Here is a 14,461-nt window from a genome sequence, read left to right as displayed (position 1 = left end):
TGCAAGTGGGGACCAGGGGCTTGAACCCAGGTCCTTGCACTGAACCAGATGCACCAGCCCCCAGCCCCCCCCCAGAATGTATTTTTTTATTTACTTATGACAGAGAGAAAGCCAGAGTTGCACTCTGGCCCGTGTGATGGCAGGGGCAGAACTCAGGATCCCATGTCTTCCCCACGTGCCACCCTTCTCTCACTGCACCACCTCCTTGGCCTCTGTATTTTTTTGTTTTTTTTTTTTTAATTTGATTCGTACAGGAGACCAAGACCAGAACAATGCTCACCTCTGGTATATGTGATTCCAACGGTTAAACCTGCAAGTCAGAGCATGCATATCCTATGCTCTAATGCAGAGCTATCTCCCCTGCCCAGTGTGGTTTTCATTATTCCTATTGTGGGTGTCCCTTGTTTCTCACATGCATTATTTAAATTTTTATTTATTTATTCTTGGATAGAGACAGAGAAATTGAGAGGGGAGGGGAAGACGGAGAGACAGCCCTGCTTTACTCCGCATGAAGCTTTCCCCCTGCAGGTGGGGACTGGGGACTTGAACCTGGGTCACTGTGCACTATACTGTGAGTGATCATCCAGGCAGGCCACCACCTGGGCCCCTCATATGCACTTCTTTATTTCTCCAGCCAGTTCTGATTGCCTGCTCAGCCCAATCATAAGGAAACCCTGTTTCACTTACTAGCCATAGCCCAAGTTCTGTCTCCTCTTCGGCAGAATGCACAGCTCTTGGCTAGCACTTGGCTAGCACTACAACAAGCCAAATCAGGTGACTCCAGTTCTGTCTTCAGCAAGGTAAGGACACCAGTGAGACATCTTCTCATGTTACACACAGTAAGAAAGCACAAGCCATTTGTATGCTCTGGACAGTGGAGAAAACTCATTTAAAACACTTTCAAATAAGGGCTGGGGTGACAGCAAAATGGTTCTGCAAAAGACTCTCCTGCCTGAGGCTCTAAGGTCCCAGGCTCAATCTCCTATACCACCATAAGCCAGAGCTGAGTAGTGTTCTGGTTCCTCTGAATCTATCTCCTTCTCATTAAGAATAAACAACAAACAAAAAACATTTGCAAAGAAGATGGGAGAGGCCTGCCGCCAGCCTTTCTGCCTCACTGACCCTGCTCAGTGCACACACCTGAGCCAGGTAGCTGCCGTCCTCCACAGCCCCGCAGATGTGCTCTGTGGGATTCCACGGCCCAACCTGGGGTAACACTTTTGAAGGGAGGCCATAAAGTCTTGATTGGTGGGGACTCTGTACATTCTTGAGCTCCAGGGTTTCTTTCTTTTTCTTTTTCTTTTCTTTTTTTTTTTTTTTTAAATATTAATGAAAAGGAGAGAGAGAATGAACCAGACATCATTCTGGTACATATGCTGCTGGGGATGGAACTCAGGACCTCATGCTTGGGAGTCTCATGCTTTATCCACTGCACCAACTCTTGGACTCTTCCTAGGAGTTTCTGTTGCCCAGGTTTCTTTTTTCTTTTTTAAAACCAGAGCACTGTTCAGCTCTGGCTTATAGTGGTACAGGGGATTGAACCTGGGACTTTGGAGTCTCAGGCACGAGAGTCTGTTTGCAGAACCATTATGCTATCTACCCCTGTCTGATGCCCTGAATTCTTAAGTGGATTTCCCCCCCACTGCTGGTTCTCACCTGCACGACTCCACCACTCTCAGCAGTTTTTTCTTTTCTTTTTTTTAAGATGTGAGAGGCAGGAGGAGAGAGAAGGGGAGACAGCACTGCACTGCTCTGCTGCTTGTTAAGTTTCTCTCTGCAGATGCTCCCAAGTGGTGCTGCGGGTTTGAACCCTGCCCCTCTGCAAATCCATTTTACCTGCCTCCTATCAGATGGTAAATACCTGCACCAGATTCACCGTGTTACCGTGTGGTTCCTAAAATCTGGGCGCTTTTCCCAGGACCGCTGCATAATTCCTTGGAGAGTGGGATGGATGGATGGATGGATGGATGGATGGATGGATGGATGGATGGATGGGATGGATGGGTGGGTCACCCTGTCCTCTGGCAGTGCAGGACCTCCCGGGGCCCCAGGGCCGGGCGGGACAGGCTCATTTGTGCACAGATTCTTGCCAAAAGACTTCCTTCCCGTAAACACGCTCAACGTGGAAGCAGCTGCAAAGAGCCAGCGGCTCCGCTCCCGCCCGGTTTCGTCGCTGCACCTGGCGGCCCAGGCAGGTGTGTTGGGCTCAAGGTCCTCCGCGTATTGAGCCCCGCCAGTCTCCGTACGGCAACATGGCGGCGGGCCGCGGCAGCGTCACGAGCGCAGGCTCCTCCGCAGAACCTGAGCTTCGGTACTTGCCGTACGGCAACATGGCGGCGGGCCGTGGCGTTCTGGGCGGAACCCCGCGCGGTGTGCTCATATCCTCCAGCGGCCTGGCCTCCGGGTGGTGAGTGCAGCAGGCCTTCAGAGACCGAGTCCTGGCCTCTAGGGGCGTGTAGCTTCACGGCAGGGTCGTGAGCGGAGCGCCCGTGCCCGTTCCGGCGGTCGCTTTCCGTACGACAACATGGCGGCCACTAGCGGAGGCGGCCATCGCGTCCGCCCTGGGAAGAGGGAGCCGTAAAGCGAAGCCGCTTCCTCGCCTCACGTCCCCCGCCCCCTGAGTGTCGTGAAAAGTGGATGGGAGCGGGCGGCGGGCTGGGGGCGCGGGGCGCGAGTGGTGCAGCTAGCGAGCGCTGCGGGGCGTGAGGCCCGGGACCGCGGCCATGGACCTCAACCGCATCGTCCAGGCGCTCAAGGGCACCATCGACCCCAAGCTACGCCTCGCGGCCGAGAGTGAGCTCAACCAGGTGCGCCGGCCCTGTCCCCCCCCCCCCCCCCCCCCCCCGGCCCTGAACCACAGACCCCCGGCGCTGAGCCCCAGACTCCCGGCCCTGAACCACAGACCCCCCCCAAGCCTGAACCCCCAGACTCCCGGTCCCGCCCTTGGACCCCCAGACCCCAGCCCTGCCCCCTGAACCCACCTGCGCTCCAGGACCCCCAGCCTTTCTTCCCCGACCCCCCCCCCCCCCCGTACTCTCAACCTCTCTCCTTTCCCACCTCCCCACACCCCCGTTGTTCCGCGGACCCCCAGACTTTCCCCCTGGTCGAACCTTCTCCCTGGGCTTAGGCTTGTCCCCCAAGCCTACCCCCAAGTCTCTTCCAGGCCGGGGCCTAGGTCCCCGTGCACCCCACCTCACCGCTTTCCAGCCTGTGCCCCTCCCTGGGGCCCTGACCCCTTCCCCCCATCACCTCCAGCTGTCTGGCGGCCTGTGCCCCTGCGACTCCCCTGCTGTCTTCACCCTGTGACTGCAGGAGAGGTGCTGGGTGGGGGGAGGCTCACCTGTGCTAGGGGACCCTGCCGGCGGCTCTGGGGGCTCGGGGCGGGAGAGGTGGGGGGGACTGGCTGCACACCTGAATGGAATGTGTTGGCTGGGGACTGCCCTTCTGCAGCTGAGTGCCGTCCCCTGTTCAGGGTCCCAGCTCTCCCTCTCTCCTTCCATCTCTCTTTCTTAATATTTTATTTTATATTTGAGAGAGATGCAGAAAGAGAGACACTGGTAAGCACTGCTCAACTCTGGCTTGTGGTGGTGCTGGGGATTGAACCTGGGATTTAGGGGCCTCAGGTGTGAGAATCTGTTTGCATAACCATTATGTTACCTCCCTTGCCCCAGTGCTCTCTTAAGTGGCAGGACCTGGCCCCCGAGGATGGTGACAGTTCTGGTGGGGGGTGCCCCCTGCACAGAGAGAGGTGCCACTACCCACACAGGCTCCCAGGTTCTGAGAGCGTCTGCTGTTGGCCACCAGTGCCTAGACAGGACTCAGACCCAGCCCAGCTAGGAGCAGCTGTCAGGGTCCTGGAGAGGGCCCACCTGGTAGAGTGCACATTTTACTTTGGTGAGGCCCTGGGTTCAAGCTCCCAGCCAGCATGTTGGCGTAGCTACATGGGGAAGCTCCAGGAGCAGTGCTGTGAGGTCTGTCATCTCACTATCTCACACTCTAGCTAACATAAATAGAGTCCACTGGGAGTGAAGGAATCATGTAGGTACAGGGCTTCAGTGACAGCCATAGTGGCAAAAGGAAAAAAAAAAAAAAGCCAACACAGGAAAAGGCAACCCACCCAAAGGAAATGTGTTTACAGAGGAGGCTCTAAAGTCTTGGAGTCTGCCCCAGCTGCTGAGTGTCTTTACTCATTGCCTTCTTCCCCTACTCAACCCTGAAGTGCTATAGTGATCTTGGTTTTGCTCCGGAGAGTTTTCTTATGCTTAATGTGTTTCTCCTACTCAGACAGGCTTGTGTTGAGTGAAGGTGCCAGTGCCCCTTCATTCTTCAACACTCATTCTTCAATTCTGTCTTTTCAGTCCTACAAGATCATCAACTTTGCTCCTAGTCTGCTTCGGATCATCGTGTCAGACCATGTGGAATTCCCAGTGCGACAGGCGGGTGAGTGCCTTCTTCCTACAGCTTCTCAGTAGGTGAGCTTAGAAGTTGACTTTGCCCTGGCTATCCACCTGCAGGTTAGTTGCCTCACAAGTGGTCTATCTTTCTCTTCCCCTGTCATCCCTATCTCTCTCCATTTCTCTCTGTCCTATCCAACAATGACGACATCAATAACAACAACAATAATAACTACAACAACAATAAAAAAAACAAGGGCAACAAGAGAGGAAAAAAGTTAGAAGTTAACTTTGGCTGGTTAAGTGCATGTGGAGCAAAGCCCAAGGACCACAAAGCGCAAAGACTGGCTTGATGATCCCGGTTCCAGCTCCCGGCTCCCACCTGCAGCGGGGGAGGGGTTCCATTCACAGGCCGTGAAGCAGGTCTGCAGGTGTCTTTCTCTCCCCTTATTTCTTCCCCATCTCTCTCCATTTCTTTCTATCCTATCCAAGAGCAATGACATCAATAATAACAGTAATAACCACAATAATGATAAAACAACAAGGACAACAAAAGGGAAAAAATGGCTTCCAGGAGCAGTGGATTCATAGTGCAGGCATCGAGCCCCAGCAATAACCCTGGAGGCAAAAAAAAAAAAAGTGGACTTTGGTTTGAAGTTTAAGGCTCTTCCATCTGGTGAAGAAAATTGGGAAGCACGCCTGAAGGCTCTGTGAAGAGTCTGCAAACTCACTTTCTCCCCTGCAGAATGGAGGCAGCTTCTAAGCTATGCAGGAGTGGGCAGGAGGGAGTCTGTCCCTCCCTCCTGCCCACTCCACCCCTCCACACTTCCCCCAGTTTCTGTTCCTTTTTGTTGTAGCCAGGGTTTCACCTCTCTCCCTTTATTTACATATTTTATTGCCACCAGCGTTATCTCTGGGGCTTGGTAAAGGCACTATAGATCCATCTCTCCCAGAGGCCATTTTTTCTTTCTTTCTGATTTTTACTAGATAGGACAGAGAGAAACTGAGAGGGGATGGGGAGATGAAGAGAGACACCTGCAGCCCTGCTTCACCACTTGTGAAGTGGACTCCCTGCAGGTGGAGAGCGGGGGCTCAAACCTGGGTCCTTACACTTGGTATTATGTGTGTACCACCACCCAACCCCAGGGCTTCACCTCTCCAGGTTGATATTTCTCAGATAAAGAATGAGATGGGGGGCTAGGCATCTGGTTATGGCATCTAGGCATCTGGGGGCACACATCTTATCAAGCTCAAGGATCTGGGTTCAAGCCCCATGTTTCCCACTTGCAGCAGGGAAGCTTTATGAGCGGTGAAGCAGGTCTGCAGGTGTCTCTCTGTCTCTCTCCCTCTCTATCTTCCCCACCGCTCTCAATTTCTCTCTGTCCTACCTAGTAAAAATTGAAAAGGAAAAAATAGCTGCCAGGAGCAGTGGGTTCATAATACTGGCACCGAGCCCCAACAATAACCCTGGAAGCAAAAAGGAAAAAAAATAAGAATGAGATGGAGGGAGAAGAGGAAAGACACTACAGCCTTAACTCTAACCCCTTTCAGTGCAGGGGGGTTGGGCTCAAAGTGGGGTCTGTGCGTGACTGAGCAGATGCCCTCATAGCTGGGCCATCTTGCTGGTTTGGGTTTTAACAGCTTGGTTGCCTTCATTTTTTTTTTTTTTTTTGAAACACTATTTTATTTATTTGCTTACTATTATTATTTTTGTTTTATTTTGCCTCCAGGGTTTTTGCTGGGCTTGGTGCCTGCACTGGGAATCCACTGCTCCTGGAGGCCATTTTTCCCATTTTGTTGCCATTGTTGTTACCCTTCTTATTGTCATTATTATTGTTGTCATTGCTGCTGTTTTTGGATAGGACAGAGATAAATCAAGAGAGGAGGGGAGAAGACGGTGGTGAAGGGGTGGGGGGGAGAGACAGACACCTGCAGACCTGCTTCACCGCCTGTGAAGCTACCCTCCCCCCTCGCAGGTGGGATCCTTACACTGGTCCTTGCGCTTTGCGCCATGTGTGCTTAACCCACTGCTCTATTACCTGGCCTCCCTTATTATTATTATTATTATTTTTATCAGAACACTGCTCAGCTCTGGCATATGGTGGTGTGGGGAATTGGACCTGGGATTTTGGAACCTCAGGAATGAGAGTCTTTTTGCATAACCATTATGCTATCTGCCCCCACCCTACCCCACCTTATTTATTTACTAATGTAGTGTTATCACGGGCTTGGTTGCCTTCATTTTTTTTTTTTTTGCCTCCAGGGTTATTGCTGGAGCTTGGTGCCTGCACTATGAATCTACTGCTTCTGGAGGCCATTTTTTTCCCACTTTGGGGACCCTTCTTGTTGTTATTGTTGCCATCACTGTTGTTGGATAGGCCAGAGAGAAATGGAGAGGGGAGGGGAAGACAGATGGGGAGAGAAAGATAGACACCTGCAGACCTGCTTCACTGCTTGTGAAGCTACTCCCATGCAATTGAGGAGCTGGGGGCTCGAACTGGGATCCTTAAGCTGGTCCTTGCACTTTGCACCATGTACATTTATCCCACTGTGCAACCACTCAGCCCCGGTTGCCTTCATTTTTTATGACTCCTGGTGGCCTAGCCTTTGGTTGCAGAGCCCAGGGGCGTGAGTTATGTCAGTGGAGCTGGGCTCCTTGCAGGTGCTAGGCTGTGGGAGCAGCCTGTTGCTCATCTAGGGGGGCAGGCAGTCCTGCTCTGCTGGGGAGGCTCACTTTGAAGTCTGCTGGGGCTTCAAGAGTAGTCCTGGGAGGGGGGATGGTTCTTCCTGCTGTTCTGTTGAATGGCTCCTTAGAACCCAAGGGTTAATAACTGAGCCTTGGGGGAGTCGGGCTGTAGCGCAGCAAGTTAAGCGCAGGTGGCGCAAAGCACAAGGACCGGCATAAGGATCCTGGTTCGAACCCCGGCTCCCCACCTGCAGGGGAGTCACTTCACAGGCGGTGAAGCAGGTCTGCAGGTGTCTATCTTTCTCTCCCCCTCTGTCTTCCCCTCCTCTCTCCGTTTCTCTCTGTCCTATCCAACAACGACAACAATAATAACTACAACAATAAAACAGCAAGGGGAACAAAAGGGAATAAATAAATAAAATAAAATATTTAAAAAATTTAAAAAAAAAGAACTGAGCCTTGGAATGTCCTGCACCCTGAGATCACAGAACTTACAAGATGGGAGCCAGGTGGTGGTGCACCTGGTTGAGCGCACATGTTACAATGTACAAAGAACATGTTACAATGTACAAAGACCCAGCTATGATCCCGCGGTCCCCACCTGCAGGGGGAAAGCTTCATGAGTGGTGAAGTAGTGCTGCAGGTGTCTCTCTGTCTCTCCCTCTTTATCACCTCTTTCCCTTTTTCCTTTCAATTTCTGGCTGTCTCTGTCTAATAAAGATAATAGTAATAATAATAAAAAAAGAACTTACAAGATAAGGCTATCCAATGGCTGAAGCTATGGAAAAGTCCATGTACTTAAGACTTAGCACACAGGTGATGTGTGGTCTTACGCTCATAAACTTGTGGAAACTTGTGGGCTGTGCAGAAGGGTCAACAGAACTGGTTAAGGCGTCACCCACCCTCGATGACTCACCGGGGACCGGGAGTCTTTGCAGGTGTTGGGGTGGATACAGGTGTTTCTGAGAAATGGGACTCCTTCTCCATGCTGACTTAAAACTTCACTTGCACTTGGACGTCCTGAAGAACACTGAGAACATCTCGGCATGGTTTCCTGGAAGCTCCCTTGTGGCTAAGACCAGGCTAATGGGGAAGCATTTTCATTGGGACTTATTGTTTTGTACTTAAGGCTTACAGATTTCTCTTAAGTTTTTGACTAAAAAAAATTTTTTTAATTGCCACTAGGGATACTGCTAGGGTTCTGTGCCTGTACAATGAATCCACCTCTCCATATGGCAATATTTTCCCTTTTTGTTTGTTTTTTTCTTGATACGACAGAGTAATTGAGAGGGAATGGGAGGGGCACTGGCCGGTAGTGTAGCTGGTTAAGCGCACATGGCGCAAAGTGCAAGGACTGGTGTAAGGATTCTGGTTCGAGCCCCCGGCTCTCTACTTGCAGGGGGGTCGCTTACAAATGGTGATGCAGGTCTGCTGGTGTCTATCTTTCTCTCCCCATCTCTGTCTTCCCTTCCTCTCTTGATTTCTCTGTCCTACCCAACAACAGCAATGGCAACAATAAAACAAGGGCAACAAAATGAGAAAAATGGGCACCAGGAGCAGTGGATTCATAGTGCAGGCACTGAGCCCCAGAGGTAACCCTGGAGGGGAAAAAAAAAAGTGATGGAGGTGGAGACAGACAGCTGCAGCATTTGCTTCACCTGGTCATGAAGCTTCCCCCCTGCAGGTGGGGATCAAGGACTTGAACCCAGGTCCCTGTGCATGGCAATGTGTGAGTGTGTGTGTGTGTATACGTACACGCTTAACCGGGTACACAACCACCTGTGTCTTTGTAAGTTTTGGAAACCATACCTCTCAGTGGTTTGAGTCTCTGTTTTATTAGAAGATGCTGTTGTGACGTCTACATTCTGCTAAGTGATCTGTTGAAACAACCTAAGTTTCTCAGAGGTTCTGTGAAGTTAGAGGAGCTCTTTAGTGCTCCAAGATCCCAAAGCAGTCCTTGAACTGGATGTCATCTTCATGTGCCCTGTAAACATGACCAGATGCAGAACTCACACTCCAGCCAGCTGTCATTTCCGCCCTGGACATAACTGCTGGGATAGCTTTTTGAAATCCCTGTAGATGAGCCGATTTTTAAAAAACAATGTTTATTTGTACTTCATAGCTTGTTACAAGATTTATAAGATCACAGTGTTTGTTTCAGACTGCACTCACCATCAAAGTCCACATTCCCACCCTCCCAGATATCCTTGTTTTAAAAACTATCAAAAATTGGTTTGTATTGCACTGTCTGTTAATAACTTCTCTTTTCACTTTACATGTCCTGCATGGGAGTCTTCCTGTCAGTGTGTGTGTGTGTATGTGTCTGTCTGTCTGTCTTTACGGAGGCGGCCTGGCTGTGCTGTGCACAGAGCTGGAGTAGTCCATGTGAACAGCTGGCTGTCTCTGCACACTTCCTCCGCTGCCCCTTCTACTTGGCTTTCTTTTTTATTGCCTCCATGGTCATCGCTGGGGCTTGGTGCCTGACCACTAAGCCCTTGTTCCTGGTGACCTTTTTTTTTTCCCCTTTCAGTTTTTCTTTTTTTAAATTAATTTTGATCAACAAGTCCATAGGATAAGAGGGATACAATTCCACACGATTCCTACCACCAGAGTTCTGTATCCCACTCCCTCCATTGGAAGCTTCCCTATTCCTTATCCCTTGGGAGCATGGATCCAGGATCATTATGGGGTACAAAAGGAGAGTTCTGGCTTCTGTTGCCTTTCTATTTTTATTTGACAAGACTGAGAGAAATTGAGAGGGGAGGGGGGATTGAGAGAGAGACAGACACCTGTAGACCTGCTTCACCACTTGTGAATATCCCCCTCATGTAGGTGGGGGGGGAGCTCAAACCCGGGTCCTTTTGATAAGCGCATTTAACCAGGTGCACCACCGCCGTCCCCTGTCCCTTCTTGTTAGAGCCAGTATTAAAAGGAGCCTCTGTGGAGACGCTTATGGATTCTTGTTGGAATGCTTTCATGGCATACATCATAAGAAATGGGAACCCTGGACCCCTGTGTATTAAGTTAGAATTCTGGTCCTGTTTCTTCACATCAGTTTGTTGGGGAAATGACTTACATGAGTGTTGTCACGGGTGTGGTTTCACATCTCCCCAAGATAGTTGCCAGCAGACCGCACCCTCCACCAGCTTGTCATCTTCCTCTTCCACAGGACACTGGGTCCCAACTCCTGTTTAAAAAGATTTTATTTTTTTTTTGCCTCCAGGGTTATTACTGGGGCTCGGAGCCTGCACTACGAATCCACTGCTCCTGGAGGCCTTTTTTTTCTTTTCCCCTTTTTGTTGCCCTTGCTGTTTTATCGTTGTGGTTACTATTATTCTTGTTATTGATGTCATTGTTGGATAGGACAGAGAGAAATGGAGAGAGTAGGGGGAGATGAGGAGAGAAAGACAGACACCTGTAGACCTGCTTCACCGCCTGTGAAGTGACCCCCCTGTAGGTGGGTACTGCGGACTCGAACCAGGATCCTTAGGCAGGTCCTTGCCCTTCATACCATGTGCACTTAACCTGCTATTTATTTTTTTTTACGTGATAGAGATGGGGCCCTGCTCAACTCTGGCTGCTGGTGGTGTGAAGGATTGAACCTGAGGTCTCAGTGCCTCAGGCAGGAGAGTCTGGAATGCTGCCACTGGCACTTTCTTCCTAGCCACCCTGGCCCCAGGTCCCTTTTCCACGCCCCTCCCCCACTTAGGGCCCTGGGATCTGTCCTAGATCAGAGCTGAGCGGATTCCAACCCGTGTTTCCCTGGCCTCTGTCCTCAGTCGTGCCTGTCATGGAGGCCGTGTGAGCTCTGGCTTCTCCTTACCGTGGTTCCTTCAGGGCTTTAGCCCCTGCCTCACTTGTTCTCCTGCAGCCCTATAGCTGCACAGCATTCCTTGTATATATGGACCACATTGTCCTTTTTTTTTTTTTTTAAAGAATTTATTCATGAAAGAGATAGAGAAAGAACCAGACATCACTCTGGTACATGTGCTGCTATAGGAGGGAGAGAGACACCTGTAGCCCTGCTTCACTGCTTGAGAAGCTTCCCCCATGCAGGTGAAAAGTGGGGGGGCGCTTCACAAGGTGTGCCGCTGCCAGGCCCCATGTGTTCATATCTGGGTTGTACGGTAGGTTTATTTTCAGTATTGTAAGCAGATCATGTTGCCAGCAACGGTGAGCAGGATGCCTTGAATCTTAGGCTAGGCTGCTAGAGATTTCAGTCCCATCGGCAGTGGGTGAGAATGCTGGGCTCCCTGGGCTCTCAGCTTTAAGTCTTGACAATTCAGGTAATTATGTTCTGATAGGAAGTGCCAGTGGGAAGCCGGATAGTGGTGCACCTGGTTTAGTGCACATGCTACGATGCACAGGGACCCGGGTTCAAGCCCCTGGTCCCCATCTGTAGGAGGAAAGCTTCACGAGTGGTGAAGCAGGGCTGCAGGTGTCTCTCTGCCTCTCTCCCTAACTCTCCCTTCTCAGTTTCTGTCTGCAGCCAATAAATAAATAAAGCATTAAAAAAGAATTGAATTTAAAATATACTAAAAAGAGCAAGTGTCAATGGCATTTAAAGGTGCTTTCTTCATAATTTCTATAGATTTCAAATCTGTTAACCGAAAGCCAGAGCTGATTTGGTGGTTTTGATGTCCTGATTTCCTAGGACAGCTCTGTCAATAAAACCACACACTCTAAAGGAAATTCTGCATCAGTCAGTCATCTGAAACATCTGAATCTCTGTTTACACCAAGGATTCTCCCAAGATCTTTTTTTTAAATATTTTTTTCCAAATATTTATTTATTCCCTTTTGTTGCCCTTGTTTTTTTATTGTTGTTATTGCTGTCTTCTTTGTTGCATAGGACAGAGAGAAATTGAGAGAGATGGGGAAGACAGAGAGGAGGAGAGAAAGCTAGACACCTGCAGACCTGCTTCACCGCTTGTGAAGTGATTCCCCTGCAGGTGGGGAGCCAGGGGCTAAAACTGGGACCCTTACACTATTCCTTGCGCTTTGCACCACCTGTGCTTAACCCACTGCGCTGCCGCCTGACTCCCTCTCCCAAGATCTTTATGTGTTATTGTGTCGAGAGATTTGAAAGGATATTGTGATCATTGATCTAAACAAACAAACAAAAAACCAGCATGTATACTAAGTGGGGAGGTGTGGCTGGAAGATGCTGAGATCATTGTCATTGTGAGCAGTTCTGGAATCTGCTGACTGACTGCCACTAGGCCCAGCCCACCGGAGGATCCCCTTTCCTACCTTACTGTGAGCAGCCTGTTCCGTTTTTTTCCCAGAGCCCTGCTCAGCTCTGGCTCATGGTGGTGCGGGGGATTGAACTTGGGACTTTAGAGCCTCAGACCTGACAATGTCTTTGCAGAACCATTATGCTATTTATCCCCACCCCCTACTGTGAATGTTCAGGAAGTAGAAGAACATGGAAAGATGGGAAATTGCCGAGCAAAGCTAATCAGTTGGAATGTTCTGCTCTGAAAGGTTCTCATGATTTTGTTTTTAATTTTTTTAAGTCACTACCGTTGTCATTGATCCTCCCCTCCCAGCATTCACTGAAATTCAGTGTACACTGGTGCCGTGTAAGTTGAGGTTGGACAGCATAGTAACTCAATTTAACCTAGATTGTGAAAAGATTTCCGCCACCTCCCACGATGTCAAAAACAGAATCGTAGAGTCACTGTGGCTCTTGTCCTCATGCTGCTGGCCTGGGCGGTGGTGGGAGGTGGCAGTGCCTGCAGTAGCCTGTGTCTACAGAGAGGGAGGGGGCCTCTGGTTCAGGCTGAGTATGACCAGGGGTCCCTCAGGTCTCTTTCCCATTGTCTGCTGTTTATGCTGCAGAGACCTCTAACATGCAGACCTGGGTGTAAGAATGTACTTTGTCTTATATACGTTAAAACAATAACTTTATTTATTGGATAGAGACAGCCATAAGTGGAGAGGGAAGGGGGAAGGTAGAGTAGGAGAAAGACAGAGAGACACCACTATCCCCCACCTCCACATAGGGAGTGGGGGCTTGAACCCAGGGGAAATATATTTTTTAATTTTTTTATTTTATTACTATTTTATTATTATTTTTTAACTCCAGGGTTGTTGTTGGGCTTGGTGCCTGGTACTACAAGCTCACTGCTTCTGGTGGCCATTTTATTGAACAGGACAGAGAAATTGAGAGAGGGAGAGAGACAGACACCTGCAGACCTGCTTCTCCACTTCTAAAGCATCACCCCTGTAGGTGGGGAGCAGGGGCTTGAACCCTCGTCCTTGGTGACATGAGTGCTTAAGTGGGTACATCACCACCTCACCTTTTTTTTTTTTTTTTTAACCAGAGCACTGCTTGGCTCTAGCTTGTGGTAGTTCGGGGGCTTGAACTTGGGATTTTGGAGCCTCAGGCCTAAGAGTCTCTTTGCAGAACCACTATGCTACCTGCCCCTGCCCACATCTTTTTTGGCTTTGACTCAAAGCGAGTGGGAGGACCTCTGATGTTGCCAGCTTCCGAATGTTGCACCCTTGCACCTAGCACAGGGGGTGTGTGAGGGGCAAGGAGACACTGAAGGGGAGCAAGCCCACCTCCCTGTCCTTGTGCAGTGGGCCCTGGGGTGGGGGGGTGCTGACCTGGAGGCGAAGGATGAGCGTGGGCCCACTTGGCTGTGGCGAGCAGGACTGACAGGGGCAGGTGGGACCCCCCCCCCAAGTTACTGAAGGGGTTTGGGACCGCTATTCTCCTGATGCTCTTCAGTGGCTGTTCCGGGGTGACGGGGAGCCCTTGAGAAGCGGCCTGGCTGTCCCTGTGGTTGGCTGGGTGCTGGGTGGCGCGGCCAGCCTGTCCCTGTCCCCGCAGCGGCCATCTACCTGAAGAACATGGTGACGCAGTACTGGCCCGACCGTGAGCTGTCGCCGGGCGACGTGGTGTTCCCCTTCAACATCCACGAGAACGACCGCCAGCAGATCCGTGAGCACATTGTGGACGGCATCGTCCGCTGCCCGGACCTGGTGAGGTGCGTGGGGGGCCCGGCCCCGCACTCTGAGGTCGCCCGGAGCCTAGCTCATAGAGCAGGGCAGGGACCCCACTGTAGACATGGATGCGTGTCAGCCTCCGGGTGTCAGCCCTCCACTGCTCCCCACGGGGCTGGAGAAGGTGGGGCCTGGGGATGGCTTTCCCTGCACGGTGAGGAGGGAGGTGAATGGAGGCAGGGGGACAGAGCAGAGGACACCGTGGGCAGGGGTGGGTGGGGCGGGCATCCCACGCCCTTGTGTTGCTTGGCGAGGTGTAAGGAACTCTGGCAACAGGCCACCTTCCTTTGCACGCGGCCCTGCTCTGTCCCCTGCTCCCTTCTGGTCCCGGCCTCTACCCTCCCTCAGTGTTGTGCCTGTAGCTGTTC

General features: G+C 50.9%; 1 protein-coding gene across 2 annotated transcripts in view; it reads left to right on the top strand.

Moving 5' to 3' along the window:
• Positions 1 to 2,619: 2,619 nt before the first annotated feature.
• IPO8 (importin 8) overlaps positions 2,620 to 14,461 on the top strand; it is a 52,079-nt gene continuing 40,237 nt past the window's right edge. Inside the window, exons 1-3 of one of the 2 annotated variants that reach the window (XM_007537652.3) lie at positions 2,620 to 2,807; positions 4,359 to 4,440; positions 13,921 to 14,077. In XM_007537652.3, coding sequence (XP_007537714.1) covers positions 2,724 to 2,807; positions 4,359 to 4,440; positions 13,921 to 14,077 — 323 coding nt within the window. In that variant the 5' untranslated portion in view covers positions 2,620 to 2,723. The remainder of the gene's footprint in view (positions 2,808 to 4,358; positions 4,441 to 13,920; positions 14,078 to 14,461) is intronic. The other variant, XM_060194595.1, reaches the window with a different exon arrangement.

The sequence above is a fragment of the Erinaceus europaeus genome, chromosome 7 (genome assembly GCF_950295315.1).
Source record: "Erinaceus europaeus chromosome 7, mEriEur2.1, whole genome shotgun sequence".
NCBI classification, from domain to species: domain Eukaryota; kingdom Metazoa; phylum Chordata; class Mammalia; order Eulipotyphla; family Erinaceidae; genus Erinaceus; species Erinaceus europaeus.
Note: the sequence above shows the minus strand (reverse complement) of the source record. Positions and strands in the feature narration are given on the sequence as shown.